Below are 23,418 nucleotides of genomic sequence, written 5' to 3'. Positions count from 1 at the left end.
TGAATTCCACATTGTCATCACTCACCATCTTAAGTACTTTTTTTGTCTGGCCTAATGCCACAGCCTGTCAGTTTCCTTGGACACCCTCAAGGGATAACAATTTACCTTTGAAGAAAAAGAAGAGTTTGGATTTATATCCCACTTTTCTCAACCATGAGGAGTCTCAAAGCGGCTTACAAACTCCTTCCCTTCCTCTCCCCACACCAAACACATTGTGAGGCAGACGGGGCTAAAAGAGTTCTGAGAGAACCAAACAGATGAGAAAATTATTGGAAAAGGTGCTTTCATAGTAATTGTTAGGATTTTGGGGGGGGGAGGAAATGATGTTAAAAAAATGAATGACCCACATATAATTCACTCCCATCTTTTTTGCCTGTACTAACCTACCAAAAAAAGTTTTATTTTGGACTGCATTTGGCGAAGTGTAGCAGCGATGGTGGTGATTTTAAAATGTTGGTTTTCCATCTTAATGTTTTGTATTTTAAGTGTTTTTGGTAGGCCACCTTGAGTTTGATAAGACTAATAAATGTTCCAAACAAACAAGCAAGAGGAAGTATTGTCGAAGGCTTTCACGGCCGGAATCACTGGGACTGTATGGCCGTGTTCTAGCAGCATTCTCTCCTGACGTTTCACCTGCATCTGTGGATGCCAGCCACAGATGCATGTCAAGGCTCTCTGTGCTCAGCCATACAACCCGGAAATAGCACCCCAAGCAAGAGGAAGTTTTAGCCTTTCCTCAACAAGCAGGACGCTGGAGAGGAAACCAGTAAATTTCTTCAACCAGGAATGTCCAAACCCATTGACTGAAGGGCTACATTCAGAAACCATTTCGTAGGTCAGATCTGAAAATGTGATGGTCTGATACAAGCAGGCTTTAATTGTGACTATGGAGTCCCCAGCCCAAGAGCATGCTGTGATTTGCACTGTCACAAGGGAAACAGAGCCAATGGAGTCAGAGGATGGGTGCTGACTCCTCAGTTTTTCCACTGCAAGAGCCTGTAAGCAGCTTCATGGAAGCCGGGAGAGAACGCTGGAAGGGGAATCTGAGAAATAAAGCTCAAAGACTGGGTGAAAAGGGTCAAGGACCAGCCATTGCCTCAAGGCTAAGGTGACCTTTGTGAACTGAAACGGGAGGGTAGGTGGGCGGCCGCGCCCATGCCCATGCGCGCGCAGCCGCAGGGGCGCACTGCCTCCTGGGGCACTCCCATTTCCCACCCTGTCACAGGGCGGGAAAGCGGGGAATGCCCAGAGGAGGCAATGCCTTCCCTGCGACGTGTGAGGCACTGCCTTGTGCCCCAGAAGGCAGTGCAGCAGCCTTTCAAAAATCAGGACACTTGAAAAAAACGGGGCCTTGGGACAAGTTGCTGAAGCGAGGACTGTCCGCTTCCATGAGGCGATCTGGTCAGCCTACTCAAGGCCTTTGTTGGGACATTCCTGTTCTAATTTAAATTTTGCAGCATGGAGATATCACTTAAATTTGGTGTAACGTGTAGTCCTGATCAGAAATGTACCCTATCGAAAGCAATGGAAATGAAAGCATAGCCTTTAGGTACTAGATAGACTGAATAAAGACTGAAACTTTTAGCACAGCTTTTTTTTAAAAAAAATGCACACTCCTTATTTCAATGTACTTTTGACATGCTCATTCATTTTTACGACGGAATGTATTGGTTGCTATTAAAAAATAAATGAACTAGGATTTATATTCTATTAAAAAATTCCTGTCCTGTCTTAATGGTGCTTCGCTCATAAACAGGACTTTGACGTGAAGCATTTTTAAGATCAAAGCTGGCATCAAAGCAGGATTATTTTGGCTTTGTCCCCTTGGTTTCTCCAGGCCATACAAAGATAGAATCTCGATGTGAACAACAGCTGAAACTCACTCTGTGGTTTTTCCAGCCATCTTTTTTCCTGATGCTTGCGCAACTATTGTTCCATTGTTCCAACAAAAAGACAGCACTATATACTCTCAGCATTTGCCAGCATTCCAACGTGTGCTTTTATCATTTAATTAACAGTGACCTACAGTCCTAACTTGATTCCCTCCCTTTCAATCTGAAGTGTCTTCCCCATTCTCTTAATCCAAATGGGAAACCAGCAGCTTGTTCCTGTCTTTTGGCCTTGTGTTGCTAATTCCCTATCCCACAAAGTGTGCCGACTCTCCGGCCCCTTCCGCACACGCAAAATAATGCATTTTCAAACCACTTTCACAACTGTTTGCAAGTGGATTTTGCTATTCTGCACAGCTTCAAAGAGCACTGAAAACAGTTTGAGAGTGCATTATTCTGCATGTGCGGAATGAGCCTTTGACTCTTTGCCTCCTGCCCCGTAGGACCTTGCAGACCCCTGAAAATATAATTGACAGTCACAAAAGAGAGAAGCAAACAAGTCTTGATTTGCATTTTTTCTAAAAAAAAAAAGACAACAAACAAGCATTGATTTGATTTTTTTTACAGGTCTGTTTCTGTTTTGTCAAAATTATTTTATTTCTCCATTTGCCCCTGGTGAATTTTTAGATATTGCTGCTATTTTACGTACACAGTGAGTTAGCCTGCCACTGACAAAGAAAACAGTGATTAGGGACGTTTTCACAGAGACCGTTTCCACATAGAGACAGTGAGCGGGGGTGCATCGGCATAAATTATGCTGATGCACCCCCCCCCCCAGACCGTTCACACAGACAGTCCCGGTAAGGGCGCAGGCAAAGGCACAGCCTTTGAATGGGCTGCGCCTTCCCCAGCTAGCTTGCTATCTCCTGCTGGCTGCCATCAGGTTGTGGAGGCCGGGGACAAGCCCCCCTGGCCTCCATCTCCAGAGCCATTTCTCTGGCCAGGGGGGCGTGTCCCCGGCCTCCACAACACAATAGCAGCCAGCAGGAAATGGTAAGCCGGCTGGGGAAGGTGGGAGGAAAACACCGCCCTCCACCCACTGCCATGTGAACGGCAGTGGGTGAAAGGCACCACCCACTTTTCACACGAAAACCTCGCGGTAGTGGAGCGTAGGGTTCAAAAGTGGTGGTGTTGCCGCTTTTCCGCTTACCACAGAGGCCTTGAGGGCTGCTGTGTGAACTCCTCCTCATCGTTTTTGCTGTCCCTGGGACTCTGTATTCCACCCATGTGGAAACAGCCAGAGTGAATCCCAGTGCAGTAGTGCCTTAGAACACAACTCAGTATTCAGGGTATAAACCTTTGACAGTCAAAGCTCTCTTCATCAGATCCTTTCGAAAGCTTATCCTTAAAATTCCTGTTTTTCTCTAAAGTGCTACTGGACTCCAATCGAACTGTTGTTCTGCACATCAACACATCTACCCCCTAAAGCCCACCTGGTCTGAAAAGGTGCCCAGGATTAGAGCCTGCAGAGCAAATGTCCTGGGGCTACCTTCAGCAAAGGGTGGCAGGGAGAATCCCTTCAGCTGCACACAAACTGTTTGGCTTAAGCTAAGGGTGAAACTGACCAGAGAGCAAAATGGTCAAGTGGGAAAGATCCTCTTTTCCCCTCTGATGCCTTTGCTCTCTGGAAATCGCACCAGAAGCTGCCTCCTTTTTAGAAGTCCCCCAGACATCTTATTTTGGGTGTGTGGAGTGAAAAGAGGCAGTTGCCTCTTTTAAAGATGTCCCACAGATGTCTTTTTTGTGCTGCGTGGAATGGACCGGCTTAATGTTATATTGCAAGCTGTATGGCTGCTTCGGCACATGAAGAATAATGCACTTTCAATCCACTTCCACAATTGCTTGCAAGTGGATTTTACTATACCACACAGCTGCAAAGTGCATTGAAAGTGGATTGAAAGTGCATTATTTTGCATGTGCCGAAGGGGCATTTGTGAAATTGACAAAGCTGATTCAATCACCCCTACTTCTCATTTCTGCCTCAGCATTACATTGCCAGTTCAATATGATAAAAATAAAAACATACTTTCCAAAGAGGAGGGCAAGGGGAAGGGGAAAATGGCTGAAGGGGAGGTTTGGCAACAGCATTGGAGTGTGAACAAGGACTAGGTTTCAATATGATCACACATTCAAGGAAGGTGGTTGCAAATGGATAGGAAAAACAGCAATAGAAGTGCTTGGGAAAACAGTGGAGGAAAAATTAAGGGAAACATTTACAGAAACAGAGCAAAAAAGGAAGAAATAACTTGCAGAATTCAAAGGAAAAAAAACCCCAAGCATTTCGTGACAAGATTCATTGTAAACAACTCATGTGGAGAAAGCCAAAGACTAGTTCAATGACAAAAAAATGTGCAAGGTCTTTATAAGCAAGAACAACTTTATGAAATTATTCTATGACCATTTTCCAGGTATCTTTCTGAAACTGAAAAATATAGTGAAGAAAGGAAGGAAGGAAGGAAGGAAGGAAGGAAGGAAGGAAGGAAGGAAGGAAGGAAGGAAGGAAGGAAGGAAGGAAGGAAGGAAGGAAGGAAGGAAGGAAGGAAGGAAGGAAGGAAGGAAGGAAGGAAGGAAGGAAGGAAGGAAGGAAGGAAAAAGAATCACAGATTCTGTGATGATAATTGCAGAATTTCTGAAACTGCTTTGGGGATGTACTGATGTGGCCACTTCAAATGATAAATTCAGCTGAGAACAATTCCATAAACGCCCTTCATGTTTGCAATTATGCAAGTCACACAAAGTTCCGTGAGGACTGCTCTTTTGGGATTGTAGTTTACTCAGTAAAAATTTTGCCGCAGAAAATTAACAGGTAAAAGAAAAGATCACAGAGTTTAATCATAACAGTATGTTACGATCATTCCTTTGTTTAAAAAAAAATTGAGTTGACGCAATTAATTTTGGATGTGATTAAACCAGCAGCTTTTGAAGGTGGCTAATTTACTCCTTGGGGGCAAAAAGAATGCCACACAGTGAGTATAAAAGCTCTTGCGCCTCTCCAGTTATTCAGTTTCATCTCTTTCACTCTTCTGTCTTCAACTTCTCCGAGAAGCAGGTAAATCAAGCCATACCAACTGAAATCAGATTTTAGAGACAGACTTTGCATGTCAGACCTAATATAGTAGTGTTCCTTGTTGAACGAAAGTGTGTTACGTTAGTGGTTGCTGAAAAAGCTCACTATGGATTGAATCCTCATAGATCGAATTCTTTGGAATGTCTAAAAGCTTTGAAGATTGCAATTGATTTATCTTCATAACTCTGCCTTTAATACTTATTTACATTACACAACAATGGAACAATAGCTCCATGAAAATAGCTAGGGGTTTCTATCTGGATTCCCCTTACACTCACCACATGACATTTCCTTTAATTATTTTGAGGCCTGGCTGGTATAAACTAATGTATCATTATATTATAGATAATACCTGGGTTTCACGCAGCAATGGTTCATTTTGATGATATCGTTTCTGTTTCTTGATTCCTGCTTTTTCTTGTGTTGTTTTCATTTTGTCCATTCTGATACCAATCGTGATACAGTAGCATGTGTGACTTTCTATCACCTTTCATAATTGGCCGCAGGAGGATGTAGTGAATACCACAGGCACAGACTGCTATAAATAGAGACTAGGTTGAATCATGGATGAGAGGTCTATAAGTAACTACTAGCCATAGTGACTAAAGGGAAATTCCAAATTCAGAGGAAGGAAAACTCTGAATTCCAGGGCCAGAACAAAAATCAGTGGAAAGCCATAGTATGAGGTAGTGGTTAAGAGCAGGTCGATTCTAATCTGGAGAACCAGGCTGATTCTCCACTCCTCCGCCTGAGTGGCAGAGACTTATCTGGAGAACCAGATGTGTTTCCACACTCCTACATTCCCGCTGGGTGCTAGTCACAGTTCTGCTAGTCACAGTTCTTCAGAACTCTCTCAGCCCTGCCTACCTCATAAGGTGCCTTCTGTGGGGAGAGGTTGGGAAAGGGAGTTTGTGGACTTTTGCGTCTTCTTATTTTGTGACTTTTTGTGGACCCTACAAAGAAACCAGTTGGTCACTGGGTCAGACAAGATGGCAGCCTAAATGGAACACTACCCTGATTCAGCAAGGCTTTTCTTAAGTTCTTCTTATGGACTCTAGAGGAGATACTACCAGTGAAAATGCCTAGATGACCTAATACAGGTTGTTCAGCATGATGAATTTTGCAGACTCACCCTCCATCTCTTAGACATGTCTTACCGAGGGCCATTTCTGGTGACTAGTAACTGTCATGAGCAGAGAACCACAGCTTCTATTGCAAATAGCAAGGATGGGGGGATAGACAGAGGGAAACATGTGTTATATATTGAAGGTTCCATGCTCATTCCTTGAGTGTTGTGTTTGATCCCTGTGTGTTGTGATCCCTGTGTTGGGTGGGCTAGACTTGGGTGGGCTAGACTAGGCAGTTTATTTCTACAACGCGTAGAGTAACAGAGAAAGCTGAATCTAAGCTCTCCCTCTTAGATCCAGAGATTATATCCTACAACCCCCCCCCCATTTGATTCCCACCAAATGTGTTTCACAAAGTGTATAACATTTGCACTACAGAGCTTCAAGAAACCTGGGAACGTTCGCACCTTCCCGCAGGAGGGCTGGCGCCAGGGAATTGCCAGGGAGGGGAGAGGGAAACAGGAAAGCATTTACAGGAAACATTTGCAATTCTTACACAGCAAGACACCTGGGCATTGACAGGCTTAGACCTGACATGTGGTAGGTTCTTTGGCTAACATGTATGAGGATGTTCCAGTTCCCTTCATTGTTGACCCTGCAGCGCCCATGATCATCCGGAAGTTGAAAGCCAGTATTCAAAACCTATTTTCATTTCTGCTGAGTTATGCCTGCTAGAAGCAGAGAACTTTAGCACCTATAGCATAGAAGGGCCTGCATATAAAGTGAGCCAATATGTCCTGATTCTGTCCATTTTTCCACTGCAACTTCCATCATCATCCTGAAGATGGGGTTCAGTTTTAAACCCAGTTTTCATTTCGGGTGACTGGCAGTTGTCATGAGCAAAGAACTGCACCTTCTATTGCAAATAGGAAGGATGGAGGGATAGACAGAGGGAAACATGTGTTATGTATTGTAGGTTCCATGTTCATTCCTTGAGTGTACCAAAGCCCCCAATGTGTTGGCTGAGCTAGACTTCCTTTTCTTTTTCATTCTGTATTATTGACAGACTTCATTCTGTGCATGAGACACGCTGGGACTCATTATTTTCTTGTTATATATAATAACATTTCTGCTCTTTCTTATGTTCTTGCAGACTCACCTTCATTGTTCAGACATGGCTTATTGTGGACCATCCTTCGCAGTGCCCTCTTGTGCTTCTTCCCCAGCCATTGGCTTTGGGTCAGCAGGTCTGGGCTATGTGCGTGGCCTCCACAGTTATCGGCTATGGCTTGAAGGCTCGCGCATGGGACCAGCCTTCGCAGTTCCCTCCGTTGGCCTCCAGTCCAGCCCGTTGGCTTTGGATCCGCAGGCCTTGGCTATGCTTCTGGGGTGCCCTCATCTAGCCTTGGTATACTCTCAGGGGTCGAGCCTTCCTGCATCAACCAGATCCCACCAGCAGAAGTCATGATCCAGCCACCTCCCGTTGTCATGACCATCCCAGGACCCATCCTCTCTGCGACCGGCGAACCAGTCTCCGTAGGTGGCCACACTCCATGTGCTGTTAGTTATGGGGGACCTGGAAGAACCATTGTTACAAGTGGCATTGCTGCTCTCGGAGGCCGTTTGGGGAGCCCCCTTGGCCGCAGAGGCAGTCTCATAGTGGGGCGCAGAGGCAGCTTTTCTCCCTGCTCAGTTCCCATCTGTAATTGAAATGGAAAAGAAGAATGGTCAAGAAATCCATGGTGAAAGAAACAAGTCTGAGCATAGTTGCGCTCGTCAGCTTTCATCCCAGCTCAGATCAATAGATGTAGGCGGTCCTGTCCACATCCATGAAACCCAGTCCCAGATCTAATTTCCATGTATCTCCTTTTAATCTAAATGTTGTGGATCTTCTATAAATGTCATCCATCTCTCTTTTTCTCTTTCCTTACAATGAAGCTGTTCACATATGAATGTAAAGGGCGGGGGTTGACCTTTTTCAAGCCATTCTTTGTCTACCTTCTGAATAAATTTACCTTTTTATCGTGATATTGCTCTCCTGGTGTTGCTTTAACCTTCAACGCAAAACAAGGGAGAAGAAACCCTTACTGGAGCAAATATTGGCTCCAGGGCAGGATGACATCTTTACCTGCACTGCACCTTGGTTATTTTGTTTGAAACATCACCTGTATTTTCTCCAGGTAAAGGCACAGGAGCATAGCACAAATTTAACAAATATATTAAAATTAGTTGATTGAAGTCATCACTAATTAAACTTGTTGATGTTTAATTAAACGTTTAATTAAACATTTTGGCCAGTTTCAAGCAAGTTCCCTCCTACAGAGGGGTTTTTTGTTTTCAGTCACCTCCTTCTCAGGATTCATCCTCTCGGCCACTAATGAACCAGATTCTACAGGAGACTGTAGTGAAACAGGCCTGGTTTGATCTGCAGACCCTATTCCACCCAGCCCTCTTCCAGGAATCCCAACTTCTCCTGGAAAGGACTTTCTCTCTCTCTAGGGCAGAGGTGGGATCCAGCAGGTTCCCACAGGTTCCTGAGAGTAGGTCACTAATTATTTGTGTGTGCCGAGAGGGGGTTACTAATTGGTGATTTTGCCACGTGATTTTTGCCGTAGTTACACCCTCCTCTCAGAAGTAGTGCGCAGAACTTGAAGCAGTCTAGCAGGAGGTGCACTAGCGTGTGTCACAGCCTGAGCCTGAGTGCATTTGTTTCCCGCCCAAGGACCAGTGCAGCGGCTGTGTCCTTGTCACAGCCCCACCCAGGAATGCCCCGCCCCCCGGAATGCCTGGCCATGTCCCCGTCGTGCCCCACCCAGCCCCATTGGCGCTTCACCACAGTTTGAATCCCACCACCATAGGAACCTGTTACTAAATTTTTTGGATCCCAACACTTCTCTAGGGTAACTACGGTCACTACCTGACCTCTGTAGGAATTTCCCACTGGGAAGGATCACCCCCCCACACACACACACACAGTTTCCCTTCCAACACTTATCTCTGGCCTCTGTGTCTCCCACTTCTTCACTCCTGGGTACCATAGGGATGGTTTATGGCCTGGTACACCCCTGGAGGAATAGCTGCTTGCCAACTGCCAGCCTTCTCCCTGGCACTCTTCTTTTAAAATACTGTGTCCAAGATGGTGGAGGTGTATGTGCTGCAGAGAACTGCTACCAGAATCCAATGTTAAAAGTATTTTTTGAAAAAAAGAAAATGTTTGCAAGCATACTTTTAGCACAGCACCAGATTAAGCAAGGGATTCAAAAGATAGGAGAGATAAACACAATTTCTCTGTCCCTTTCCTCTATACATACCTTATCAGTTGTTAGAATGGTTCTTACAGTAAGAACGGTTCTTACAGTTAGGATGTTGCATCACTCCCTCTCTGCTCCCAAAAGTCTTATCAGTTTCCAGTCCCCACCCCATTGACCTGATCAGTCTGGGTCAAGGAATCTTTTCCTGCTTGATCCAGGTATTTGCTTTCTGAGGTCCTTCAGTCTTTTTGAGAACTCCAAAAATGTGATACCTTCTTGGAGAAGGGGGGCACTTAACCTATCTCATTGTCTGTCACTACTTGATTGGTTGGTTGGTTGGTTGGTTGGTTGGTTGGTTGGTTGGTTGGTTGGTTGGTTGGTTGGTTGGTTGGTTGTGTGTGGTTGGTTGGTTGGTTGTGGTTGGTTGGTTGGTTGGTTGGTTGGTTGGTTGGTTGGTTGGTTGGTTGGTTGGTTGGTTGGTTGTGTGTGGTTGGTTGTGGTTGGTTGGTTGGTTGGTTGGTTGGATGGTTTGGTTGGTTGGTTGGTTGGTTGATTGGTTGTGGTTGGTTGGTTGGTTGTGTGTGGTTGGTTGGTTGGTTGGTTGTGTGTGGTTGGTTGTGGTTGGTTGGTTGGTTGGTTGGTTGGTTGGTTGGTTGGTTGGTTGGTTGGTTGGTTGGTTGGTTGGTTGGTTGGTTGGTTGTGGTTGGTTGGTTGGTTGTGGTTGGTTGGTTGGTTGGTTGGTTGGTTGGTTGTGTGTGGTTGGTTGGTTGGTTGGTTGGTTGGTTGGTTGGTTGGTTGGTTGGTTGGTTGTGTGTGGTTGGTTGGTTGGTTGTGGTTGGTTGGTTGGTTGGTTGGTTGGTTAGTTGGTTAGTTGGTTGGTTGGTTGGTTGGTTGGTTGGTTGGTTGGTTGGTTGGTTGGTTGGTTGGTTGGTTGGTTGGTTGGTTGGTTGGTTGGTTGGTTGGTTGGTTGGTTGGGTTGGTTGGGTTGGGTTGGTTGGGTTGGTTGGTTGGTTGGTTGGTTGGTTGGTTGGTTGGTTGGTTGGTTGGTTGGTTGGTTGGTTGGTTGGTTGGTTGGTTGGTTGGTTGGTTGGTTGGTTGGTTGGTTGGTTGGTTGGTTGGTTGGTTGGTTGGTTGGTTGGTTGGTTGGTTGGTTGGTTGGTTGGTTGGTTGGTTGGTTGGTTGGTTGGTTGGTTGACTGGCACATTCCTCCGCTCTCCCACAGAACTCAGGGTGGCTCACAATAAAAGCATATGAAATCAGTCAATACAATAAATAGTATGAAATAAAAATTTAAACATTATAAATAGCATAGGCTTAAAAATAGGTTACAAAAAGATGGCATTAAAAAAAACCTACATGGGGACATGAAAATGGATGCACATGCCATATTAGCATTTCTAAACTTGTTCTACTCATAGGAAAGAAAACATATATTAAAAATGTCCCCTTCAAATCTCAAAGAGAGGCAACCATTTCTTCACAGAGGCCACATTCCATATAATGTTAGTTTTGGTGGATTTAGTAGCAGTCCTTATGGAGGTAATGCTGGTATGTTCGGATATCATTGAAAATGCTGGGGGGAAGAATTAGGACTAATAAAAGGAAACACTTCTTCACGCAACGTGTGATTGGTGTTTGGAATATGCTGCCACAGGAGGTGGTGATGGCCACTCACCTGGATAGCTTTAAAAAGGGCTTGGACAGATTTATGGAGGAGAAGTCGATCTGTGGCTACCAATCTTGATCCTCTTTGATCTGAGATTGCAAATGCCTTAGCAGACCAGGTGCTCAGGAGCAGCAGCAGCAGCAGAAGGCCATTGCTTTCACATCCTGCACGTGAGCTCCCAAAGGCACCTGGTGGGCCACTGCGAGAGCTGGACTAGATGGACTCTGGTCTGATCCAGCAGGCTAGTTCTTATGTTCTTATGTTATTAAGCCCTGTGGACAAAATAGGCTGTATCATCTATGTCTCCTTGCTCAATTCTCATTGAATATTTCAATTAAACGTGGAGCAATGAAGAAACCCCTGGCATAATACAGAAGAACCTGAAGAAGTGTTTGGATTTATATCCTGCTTTTCTCAACCATAAAGTGTCTCAAAGCAGCTTACAAACTCCTTTTCCCTTCCTCTTTCCAAAGAGATACCTTTCCAAACAGATACTTTCTTCCAAACAGTGGTGAGTTTTCATGCTTTAGACTTTACTCCCAGAAAGTTCCTAACGGCCAAAGGAGGTTTACATCCTAGCTGCACTACCTCTCATTAATGAAGAAGAAAAAAGAGATTGTGTGAAAAGAAGTCCAAAACACATTGCAGTTAATGCCAGAAGGAACTTAAAGATCTCTCTAAAAGGCATGGAAGCTGAGCAATATTTAAAAAGTTAAGAAGCAAGTGTTAAATAAGTGTTAAAAGGATCAACCTAAGAATGAATTGCTGAACTAGAGACATAGGAGAGTCATTGGCTAAGTAAGAAATCTGATCTGATGACCTCTCCAGCTGGCAAAATTGCCAAATGCTGGGAAAAGAGAGCCTTTGTTAAACAAAAGAGGGAAGCAAGTGGACTTTCCAGAGCAGAGGTGTCAAACTATCGGCCCTCCAGATGTTACGGACTATAGTTCCCATCATCCCCTGCCAGAAGGGATGATGGGAACTGTAGTTCATAACATCTGAAGGGCCATGAGTTTGACACCTGTGTTCCAGAATATATGTACTATATGTAGGTGACTGTTATGCAGTGATATTTAGTGGCCAACAGAGGCATGGCTCAAAGGAGTTTAAAGGGATTAAGAATGATGGGCCTATCTCTTCCAATTAGTAGTAGTAGTAGTAGTAGTAGTAGTAGTAGTAGTAGTAGTAGTAGTAGTAGAAGAAGAAGAAGAAGAAGAAGAAGAAGAAGAAGAAGAAGAAGAAGAAGAAGAAGAAGAAGAAGAAGAAGAAGAAGAAGAGCAGCAGCAGCAGCAGCAGCAGCAGCAGCAGCAGCAGCAGCAGCAGCAGCAGGGATTGTTTGCTTCTTTCTCACGCAGCTTTCTTTTGTGACTGTCAATTTTTCACAGGGTTGCTCCTACCTAAGGTGTGGGGAGGAAAGAATCTACATGCTTTTTTTGAGATAGGGTGTTGCAGGTTTAGCAACAACAGACTGTGTCAAGCTGATGGTTTCAAGTTAGAAAGAATGGAATGAAGAAAATACCCGAGGCTGAAGGGGAGGGGAGGGGAGGGGTGGGGGAAAAGACAAGAAGGAACTTCGCGTCATGGTTAATTAAACTATGAAAGTGTGCAATCTGATACTGCCAAATGCTGACAGTAGTTGGTGTTGTCTTTTGATAATGGGGTAATAGCTGCACAGGCGTTAGAAAAGATTGATGGCCAAGCTGAGAAGGGAGTCGGAGCTCTTGCTCACATCAAGATTCCATCGTAGGGTGGCCTCTGGAGGCCCGAGTAACAAACCCCGCTTTGACACACACTTTGATCGCCTGATATGACTTGAAAATGCCACATGCTGAAGGCAGGAAATATCCTGTCAATTCTGAGGGAAATGCAGTTCTGAATCCTGCAAGGTCCTAATATCTAATAATAAAGAGCTCCACTATGTTGAGGCCAGAGTTGAAAAAGCACTGGCTATCATCGAGGCCAGCCAAATATCCTTCTCCATCAGTTCTTGGAGAGCTCATGGGCAGAGCATTTGCTCGACATCCAGAAGGTACCAATCCTGGGCATCCGCCATTTTTTTAAGGACCATTTAGTAGGTGATGGGCAAGAACCCAACCTGAGATTCTAGAAATCTACTGCAGTCTGAGCTTGAGGGACCCATAGTCTGATTCAGTATAACAGTATAGCACAGTTTCATACCTGTCTTCAGTGGATGGCTGCAATACACTGGGAATTTTTTTTTATTCTGACATCTTTACCTTAAATTAGGCATGTGCATTTGGATATGTTCTGAATATATATTCAAAAATACATCACACATATATTGTGTGTGTATGTGTGTATTTGGGTTTCCATATGGTATCTGGGAAATACCGGGAAATACCAACCACGCACCTCATATCCAGGCTACATGAAATACAATCACAATATTAAGATATTGTTTAGTTCAATGTATATAGTCACTTTTGTAATTTTTCCTCTATGCATAAAAGCTTGGCCCAATTATTATTTTTATCAATATATATCACAAGCATCCATCGTTTATACAGACATTGGCCCTTTCCGCATGGGTGCTGAGGGGGGGTGTGTCGGAAATTTATAATAGTTTATGCGGCGCGCAGGAGCGTTAAGCATGGGCCGGTCCCCACTGGAAATGCGGCGCAGCGCAAGCCGCCGCTGCAGGCTGCACCTCTCCCAAACGCTGCTTACCTCCCGTCGCCTTCTGTCATGTTGTGGAGGCCAGGGGACACGCCCCCTGGCTAGAGCGATGACCCTGGAGAATGAGGCCAGGGGGGCATGTCTCCTGGCCTGCACAACGTGACAGAAGGTGACAGGAGGTAAGCAGCGTTTGGGAGGGCCAGGGGAGAAATGCTGGCTTCCACCTGGTGCAGTTCGCATGGCACTGAATGGAAGGCGGCATTTGCAAAAAAAACCTAGCTCCCCGAGCGAGGTTCAAAAACACCGTTTTGGCGGGAACCAAGCGCCACTGCAGCGATTTGGCAGCGGCAGCTGTGCGAGTGGTCCCCGCCAAAAAGGTGTTTTACTGGCCCGCCGCCGCCGCTTTTGGCCCCTACACAAATTGGGGGGGGGGGTTCCAATTTTTGCAGTTCTCCATTTTGTCTATCAGGAGTTGATCTTTTGTTCCTCTGCTCCACTTTTTGTTCCCATTTTGCTCCACCAGAAGGATGTTAGTGGCTTCCAAATAGTCCACGATATTATCCGCTATTATGCTGGTGACCAGTTTGACCATAATAGGCAAGCATGTTATTGGCCTGTAGTTTTCAAGTGCTGTCCCTTTGACCAGAGCTTTCTGAATCCAGTATGTCTTCCCTGTTCTTAGCCATTCATCGATATCACCATTTTGCATTTTTTCACTGAACTGCTGGGTCACTGGGAGGTGCAAACTGGTCAGGTAATTGAGCCAGAAGCCGTGCAATTGATCGGGCCCAGGATGTTGTAATGTATCAGTGTAGTATTCATATGGATCCCAGCTAGGGTTCTTTTTTGAATCTGACAGATACTGATTTTATTGCTTTAAATATGTTTGGAGTGCAGCCCTAGTTTGTTGTTGTTTGTTAGTTTTCCCTTATGTTATTATTATTATTTCAATTTATTTTATTGTTTTATTGTGAGACAGGAAGTGCAATACAAAAAAATGTTCCAAGTTGAATGACTGATCTTGATAAGTAAGGAAAACCGACAGATCAAGCGAACAACGAACAATCAAAGAGAAGAATCACAGATTCTACCATGATTATAGTACAGTTTCTAAAACTGACCTGGTAAAATACATATGTACAGGAAAGAATTTCATAAATGTCTGTCTTGTTTATTAAGATTTATTTATTTTATTCATTGATGTTGGATTTATATCCCGCCCTATCCCTGAAGGACTCAGATATAAGTGACACTATTTTAAATGGGGCTATTTATTTTTGTTGTGGTTGTTCACATGATTGCTCTTCAGGATTATTGTTTACTGAGTAAAAATCTGCTTCAGAAAATTAATTGGAAAAAGGAAAAGATAGTGGAATTTAACCAGGACACCAAAGTGATGACTATAACATCCCTTGCTTGAAAACATTTGACACTACAACATTAATTTTGGATGTGATTAAACAAACAAATGTTAAAGGTGGTGACTAATTCAAATCTTGCGGGTAAAAAGAATCACTAAATAAAAAAAGAACGCTATGAAGTTGATATAAAAACTCTCGTACTTCTGCAGTTATTCAGCTTCTTCTCTGTCATTCTCTTGCTTCTGACTTCTGCACCTGGTCTGCTAAGGCATTTGCAATCTGAGATCAAGGAGGATCAAGATTGGTAGCCATAGATCAACTTCTCCTCCATAAATCTCTGCAAACCCTTTTTAAAGCTATCCAGGTTAGTAGCCATCACCACCTCCTGTGGCAGCATATTCCAAACACCAATCACACGTTGCGTGAAGAAGTGTTTCCTTTTATTAGTCCTAATTCTTCCCCGCAGCATTTTCAATGAATGCCCCCTGGTTCTAGTATTGTGAGAAAGAGAGAAAATTTCTCTCTGTCAACATTTTCTACCCCATGCATAATTTTATAGGCTTCAATCATATCCCCCCTCAGCCGTCTCCTCTCCAAACTAAAGAGTCCCAAACGCTGCAGCCTCTCCTCATAAGGAAGGAGCTCCAATCCCTCAATCATCCTCGTTGCCCTTCTCTGCACTTTTTCTCTCTTTGATATCCCTTTTGAGATATGGCAACCAGAACTGAACACAGTACTCCAAGTGCAGTCACACCACGGCTTTATATAAGGGCATGACAATCCTTGAAGTTTTATTATCAACTCCTTTCCTAATTATCCCCAGCATAGAGTTTGCCTTTTTCACAGCTGCCATGCATTGAGTTGACAGTCCCATGGAACTATCAACTAAGACACCCAAATCCCTTTCCTGGTCTGTGACTGACAGCACTGACCCCTGTAGCGTGTATGTGAAGTTTGGATTTTTTGCCCCTATGTGCATCACTTTGCATTTTGCTACATTGAACTGCATTTGCCATTTCTTAGCCCACTCACCTAATTTATCAAGGTCCGCTTGGAGCTTTTCACAATCCTTTGTGGTTCTCACCACCCTACGTAATTTGGAATCATCTGCAAACTAGGCCACCACGCTACCCACCCCTACTTCCAGGTCATTTATGAATAAGTTAAAGAGCACTGGTCCCAAAATGGATCCTTGGGGGACACCACTCCCTACATCTCTCCATTGTGAGAACTTCCCATTTATACCCACCCTTTGTTTCCTGTTCCTCAACCAGTTTTTAATCCATAGGAGGACTTCCCCTCTTATTCCTTCATTGCTCAGTTTTCTCAACAGTCTCTGGTGAGGAACTTAGTCAAAAGCCTTTTGGAAATCCAAGTAGACAATGTCCACTGGTTCCCCCTTATCCACATACTTGTTTACACCCTCAAAGAACTGTAGTAAGTTTGTAAGACAGGACCTGCCTCTGCAAAAGCCATGCTGACTCTTCCTCAGCAGGTCTTGCTTTTCTACATGTTTAATAATGTTATCTTTAATGATAGATTCTACTAATTTGCCAGAAACAGATGTCAAACTGACTGGCCTGTAATTTCCTGGGTCCCCCCCTAGACCCTTTCTTAAAGATTGGTGTGACATTGGCCATCTTCCAGTCTTCAGGGATGGAGGCAGATTTCAGGGATAAGTTGCATATTAAAGTGCACATTAAAACATACATGCACACGTGGACATTATCTGAATAGGTCATTGTCTGTGACCCTTTCCACACAAACGTTTTGTAAATGTTTCCAAACTGTTTTCAAAACTGCCCATTCGTCTGTACTCAACCCCTCAAAAGCACTTCCTGACTGCCATTTTGTGATCATTCCATTTTTAAAAACCTTTTTGATTCATTGCTTTGAGGCTTCAAAAGCCACATGCTGTGATTCTCTAGTGGTTGTGTAGCTACATAGATATGACCCCTCAATTTTTATGTTTTTTTTTAATTTATAGAAATATAACACAAAGTGCATGTTTTAAGCAAATCCCCTTTCAAAAATATTCTCTGGTTGATACAGTTTGAAAACGTCTTCAGTTGCTGAGTGAACTATTGACTATGTTTCCGATGCTTGTCTGCTTCCCCTAACTTTCTCCTCAGTGGCATTTTCTGAGCTCCTTCAGTTTCCCCTTGCCTGATAATTTGCAGCATTTTGTTCTTTCATTTGTGGGGGAGGGCAATATTGAATGCACTAAATATATAAAGAGTACAGAATCGCAGCAGGAGGCTTTGAAACACTGAAGCATTGGTTTAACAGAAAACTAAAAAAGGGGGAGGAATCCTACAATCCCATGAATTATGGGAAACATGTTCAAATGATTTAAGGGATTTATGTGGAAAGGGCGTGTGCTTCTGTTTGAAGGTACATACTTCAAACCAAGGACGTAGGTAAGGGGGGGTTTTCTCAGTTCAACACCACCACCCCCCATTAAATGTCCGAAGCTCAACTCTCCGTTTGTGGGTTTTTTTTATATTTTAGTATTTTTTTGCTTTTGGCCTGCAGGGGGCGCAGTTTTTAGGCTAGCAGTGCCAAAATTTCAGGGATTTTTTTGTGGGGGGAGACTCTCCTGATGATACTACCCAGGTTTGGTGAGGTTTGGTTCAGGGGGTCAAAAGTTATGGACTCCCAAAGGGAGTTTCCAATGGGAGCTAATAGAAGATGACGGCTACACCTTTGAGTTTCCATAACTTTGGACCCCCAGAACCAAACTTCACCAAACCTGGGTGGTGTCATTAGGAGAGTCTCCTAAAGATACCCTGAAAGTTTGGTGCTGCTAGCTTAACAATTGCACTCCTGACAGCAGGCACCCCCCAAATTTCCCCAGATTCTCCTTTTAAATCCACCCCCTTTGGCATGGATTTAAAGGGAGAATCTGAGATCCCCAGTTAAACATTGAAAGTGATGCTGTTTCAGGGTGGGTGATAATCCACCCCAAAACAGCATCACTTTCAATGTTGTTTTAACTGGGGACCCCAGATTCTCCCTTTAAGGTGGATTTAAAAGGAGAATTTGGGCTCTCTAGTTTAAACACCATTGAAAGTGATGCTGTTTGGGGGTAGATTCCAACATCACAGTGCCAGCCTATGGGGGGCCCCTGCAAAACTCAGATTTTGCACCGGGCTCCATTTTCCCTAGCTATGTCTCTGCCCAGAGGGGCTGCTGGCTGGGAGCCCAGTTGGTGGGGGTGAGGGGGAGGGCAGGGCAGGGCAGGGCAGGGGAGGGGAGGGGAGGGGAGGGGAGTCTGCCCTCCCTGGCCTTGGAGAGCTGCTTTTATAAGCAGAGGCTGGGGGCGGGGTTTGGGGAGGTGCGGTCATGCCCCAAGGGTGAGTGGGGGCATGGCCTCACCCCCCCGAGCCCCCCATAAAAAATCTATACCTGCATCCCTGCTTCAAACATGTTACCGTGAATGCAGGAGTCAGAATGACTGCTGGAAATAAAATACTAAAGCATCTGCTTCACATTTTTATGTGTGTGTTGCTAATTGGGATGAATTTTGAAAGCTTCCTTAGCCAGAATCTTTTAAGTCAAGTGACTGTGGACAATTCTTGGAAACAGAATGCTTGACTAGATGGGTCTTTCTCTGATGCATTTTTTAAAAAAGTTTAAATCAAGGCAAGACTGCCAGTTATAATGATGCAAAGTAAGCTTTATTAGGAAACAGGAGAATTCTTTCAGGTGAATAATTTTTAGGAGGCCTTTTTAAAGAGGTAAGAGCATACACAGAATAGAACATCTTTCAGATACAAAGAAGAAAGATACTCGTAAGGCAGATAAGGTAGAATGGAGGTAGGCAAGAAAATGGCGGCTGGCTTCGAGTCTCAGAGATGCTGAAGACGCATCATGCTATGCTTCCACTGGATGGAGGGTGTTCAGCTGATCGATACTCAGGCCTGTCGATTACGCCAGAGATTTCCTGATTTAAATAACCATTGAGAATTTAGCAGGGAGGCAAGCTGCGTCTGCGCCCCACTATGAGACTGCCTCTGCGGCCAGAACAGCTCCCCAAACGGCCTCCGAGAGCAGCACCACCACTGGTGACAATGCTTCTTCCAGGTCCGCCATAACTAACAGCACATGGAGTGTGGCCACCTACGGAAACTGGTTCGCCGGTCGCAGAGAGGATGGGTCCTGGGATGGTCATGACAACGGGAGGTGGCTGAATGACAACTTCTGCCGGTGGGATCTGGTTGATGCAGGAAGGGATGACCCCTGAAAGAATGCCAAGGCTAGAGGAAGGTACCCCAGATGCATAGCCAAGGCCTGCAGATCCAAAGCCAACGACTGGACTGGAGGCCACGGAAGGAACTGCAAATCCTTGTGCCCCAGAGCCTAGACCACCACAATAGCCAAAACTGGGTGATCCAAAGCCAACAACTGGAGCAGAGGCACAAGATGGCACTGCAAAGGATGGTCCACAGTGAGCCATGCTTGAGTGGTGAAGGTTGAATCTGCAAGTATACGAAGAAGCAGAAAAGAACATTAGGCAGAAGAAGTTCTCTGAAAGGCAGTGTAAAGCACATCTATACAAAATATCCTACATATGATAATTACTCCATGAATTTCTCTCCAAAGATAGAATACAGGATGCATGTAGGAGAAGGAATCTGATGCAAGAAAATTGAGCAAGTTGGGGGGGGGGGGGCGTCGGCACCCATGGCAAATTCATGACTCTTCAAGTGATTAGTTCCATGCAAGATTAACGTGCTGAACTACACATCTAGACTAGCATTTCAGCTGGTAGAATCTCATCAAGATCCAACATTAACAAAACCAAAATGGATTAGACCATTGGACTATTGCTGGATTAGACCATTGGACTATTGCTGGATTAGACCATTGGTCCCTCTACTCTGGAGGTTCAACAAGAAGAATTGAACTCAAAGCCTTCCGCGGTCGTTGTATCCTGTCACTGCTATTCAGAAATCTGTGTATTTGTGTGTAAAATTTTGCAGAAGCTAATTTTAAGTAATAGAAGTTACAAGGCAAGCGAGTAAGCAGAGGTAGATTGTCATTGTCTTCCTCCGTAAATTCTTCCTTGCTGAACATTCATCCAAGTACTGACCCTGCTTAGGTGATGAGATCAAAGAAGAAGAGGCTATACTATACTATTCCACATCATTGAGCGCTTTAATGCCTCTAAACATGGACATTTTTCTTCATTTATCATGGTTATAAGCCACTCGTTAGGCCCTCTTTCCCTTCGTTAGGCCCTCTTTCCCTATTCGTTAGGCCCTCTTTCCCTATCAGAAGCATTTAGCTGCTTGAAAACTAAGCTATTAGAACAAGAGTATAGGGATATGATAACGGCTGCGAGGAAAACGTCTTCCCCCCTGACCCTGCTTATTCCAATTGAGCAAGGACAGATGGCCAATTATTTACATTGGATCACCAACCCTAAATTAAGAAGAGCCTTAACACTGGCCAGATTCAATCTAATGCCTTCTATGCTGCTCTATGGCAGATATCAACAAATTGATAAACAGAGGAGGCTATGTCCATGCAACATGGGTCAGGTGGAGACACTCGATCATACCCTCTTTCATTGTGTAAGGTTTGCAAAAATCAGAATGTTGCAATCTGCACTTATCCCATTTCTGTATAACAATCTAACCAATGCTCTTAAGATACCTATGCTTTTGAATAACATGGATCCCACAGTGTGCGAGAATGTAGCAAAATTTCTGCTAACGATAATAGATGTAGTTACAGAAGGACCATGTATATATTTTAGTACCAGTGTCTATGACTGCGAGCAATGGTGGGCAGGTTTTGTATGCTTGTTTTGTATGTTTATTTTATGCCAATAAAGGCTTGTTACTTACTATAAGCCACTAATAGACCTGTCCTCCATGATTCTGTATAATCCCTTTTTAAAGCTGCCTATACTAGTGGTTTTCAAAAGAAGAAATGAACAGAAATAATATTATTCACATAAACAACTTCCACATTAGCTTCAAATAAAATCCATACTACACAGGTTCTTTTTTAACCACTTTAAATGTTTATGCCCTCAGATTGAAATTGACTTCATAATGTTTTAAAGAGAAGAGAGTTCAAAGGTTTCTGGCCATTGTCTACCTTTGTTACTGCCCTGAACTTCGTTGATGGTCTCCCATGTGTGTCCTCACCTGGCCACCCATACTTCACTTCTGAGATGTGACAAGATGGGGCTAGCCTGGGCCATCCTGGTCAAGGCAAGAGATGTTCATTGCTTGACTCTGTGTTAATACCCTGGATTTCCTTCTCACATGCAAGTCTTAACCAGTGCCCACTCTGTTTAGCTTTTCAGATCTGATCTATCAGTCAAGCCTGTACCATCCGGGTCAGGGCAGAGGAAGATAAGTGTTTTGCCATTGCCTGCCTCTATATTAGTACCCTGGACTTCCTTGATGGTCTCCCATGCAAGTCTTAACCAGGACCAACCTCTGTTAGCTCCTGACATCTAATGAGATCAGGCAAACCTGTACCATCCAACTCTGGGCAGACAAATTGCCACTGCCTTCCACTGCTTAGTGATCTTAAACTTCCTTGATGGTTTCCCAATCAAGTAAACCAGGGTTGACTCTGCTTAGCTTCTGAGAAGAAGAAGAGTTCAGATTTATATCCCCCCCTTTCTGTCCTGTAGGAGACTCAAAGGGGCTGACAATCTCCTTGCCCTTCCCCCTCACAACAAACACCCTGTGAGGTAGGTGGGACTGAGAGAGCTCTGAGAAGCTGTGAATAGCCCAAGGTCGCCCAGCTGGCATGTGTGGGAGTGTACAGGCTAATCTGAATTCCCCAGATAAGCCTTCACAGCTCAGGTGGCAGAGCTGGGAATCAAACCCGGTTCCTCCAGATTAGATACACGAGCTCTTAACCTCCTACGCCACTGCTGCTCCATCAGCTTCTGAGAGCTGATGAGATCAGGCTAGCCTACCCCCAAATATTTAAGCCTGTTTTAGTGTTGTGATGGGAATCTGACTTGAAATCTCCAGGAACTGTCCTAGAACTGAGTGTCCTATGAGAAAAAGAAATAACCGCTGAAACGCATTGAGCATCCTGTGAAAATAAGCCTTAAAGGTAGCATTATGATGAAAAATAATATAGCAAACTCCTGACTGGAAAGACTTCAGACATTCAAAAGCACTTGTTCTGTAGGGGGTTAAGTCCACTGCAAGATTTTTCAGCAAAGAACATTAAGCACAATTTGATTTGGCATTAGCCAAGCTTACCTGCTTCTTGGAGAAGTCAAAGGTGAGAGATCGAGGGAGATGAAGCTGAATAACTGGAGAACTTTGAGAGCTTTTATACTGATGTTACGGTGTGTTTTTTTCTCCCTTTTTAATTTAGAGATACCTCTCTGTCCACAAGATCTGAACTAATCAGATTCAAAATCTGTTGGTTAATCACACGGGAAATTAATTTCATAATCATAAAGGTTTCTTAATAAGGGGTGATGCAGCCACTAGCTCTCGGTAATGATTTAACTCCCTGCTCATTTCCTTTTATAATTTCCTGCCGCATACTTGTACTCAGCAAATAGCAAACAGATGCTGGTACACACCCTGCTGCCATTTTGCCTCCATTTTGTCCCACTAGCATTTCAGGTGATGGCAGGCAAAGGTACGATTTGCCGGGAGGTCCCCTACAATACCTAAAGTTACTAGCAAGAGATTTGGGAACCCAAGTGATTTACCTGTATTCAATCATTGAAGACCAGATCAACGGCACATTCCTGAGTGGAGGGGTGAAATTGAGTGGGAAGCTAGGTGTGCCAGTGTAACTCTGAAATGCACCATGTGCTTGGTGGTAGCCCACAGCAAAGGCAGTTCTCATCTCCCTATCAGAGGAAATGGCAGACCCAGGTCATTTTCCCACTTACCGTCTGCTGCGTGCTACTGTCGCCAAGTAGCACGGGGTCCCCCGGCACTCCCCACTACAGGGGCGGTGACAACGCAGCCACCCCGAAGCTGCCTCTGTCGCACTCCCTCAGCGTGCATCATTCCTGGCGCTCCTCAAAACGGCTCCTTTTTATGACCCTGCGCAGAGCCCGGGAAGCCCGGGAGCACGGCAGAAATGACGCGCGCTGAGAGTAGCGCGCAGCAAAGGGGGGTCGAGGTAAGTGGGGAAACGACCTCAGAGTCACGGCAGATATTGGTTGGCTCTTTTACACACTAGCCTTGGAATGCTCCACATAAGGGGAGAAATGTTTTCGACTTCTATCACCATTTCTATAAAGGTCCAGCTAGCCACAATACATTATCAAATGTAAATATATATTTAGTTAGTGTTATACAGAATAAAAATTACTAGGGCATTAGATTGACCTCAACCCAGGATGTAGATTGGCCTCAACAGAACCAGGGCTTTCTCTGCCCTGACTCCAGCCTGGTGAAACCTCTGTTGGCTGACACCAGGGCTTTGCAGGACCTTAAACAGTTCCACAGGGCCTGTAAGATGGAGATGTT

General features: G+C 44.4%; 1 protein-coding gene and 1 pseudogene across 1 annotated transcript; one reads left to right on the top strand and one right to left on the bottom strand.

Moving 5' to 3' along the window:
• The first annotated feature begins 4,917 nt into the window (after nt 1–4,917).
• Nucleotides 4,918–8,019, top strand: LOC125439763 (annotated as a pseudogene).
• A 10,889-nt stretch (nt 8,020–18,908) lies between these two features.
• LOC125439885 (feather keratin 4-like) lies at nt 18,909–19,398 on the bottom strand. The gene has a single exon (XM_048509216.1). The coding sequence runs from the start codon at nt 19,395–19,397 to the stop codon at nt 18,909–18,911; it is 489 nt and encodes a 162-aa protein (XP_048365173.1). The 5' UTR covers nt 19,398.
• Between the last annotated feature and the right edge of the window lie 4,020 nt (nt 19,399–23,418).

The sequence above is a fragment of the Sphaerodactylus townsendi genome, linkage group LG01, assembly GCF_021028975.2.
Source record: "Sphaerodactylus townsendi isolate TG3544 linkage group LG01, MPM_Stown_v2.3, whole genome shotgun sequence".
NCBI classification, from domain to species: domain Eukaryota; kingdom Metazoa; phylum Chordata; class Lepidosauria; order Squamata; family Sphaerodactylidae; genus Sphaerodactylus; species Sphaerodactylus townsendi.
This window is presented reverse-complemented; position numbering and strand designations above follow the sequence as displayed.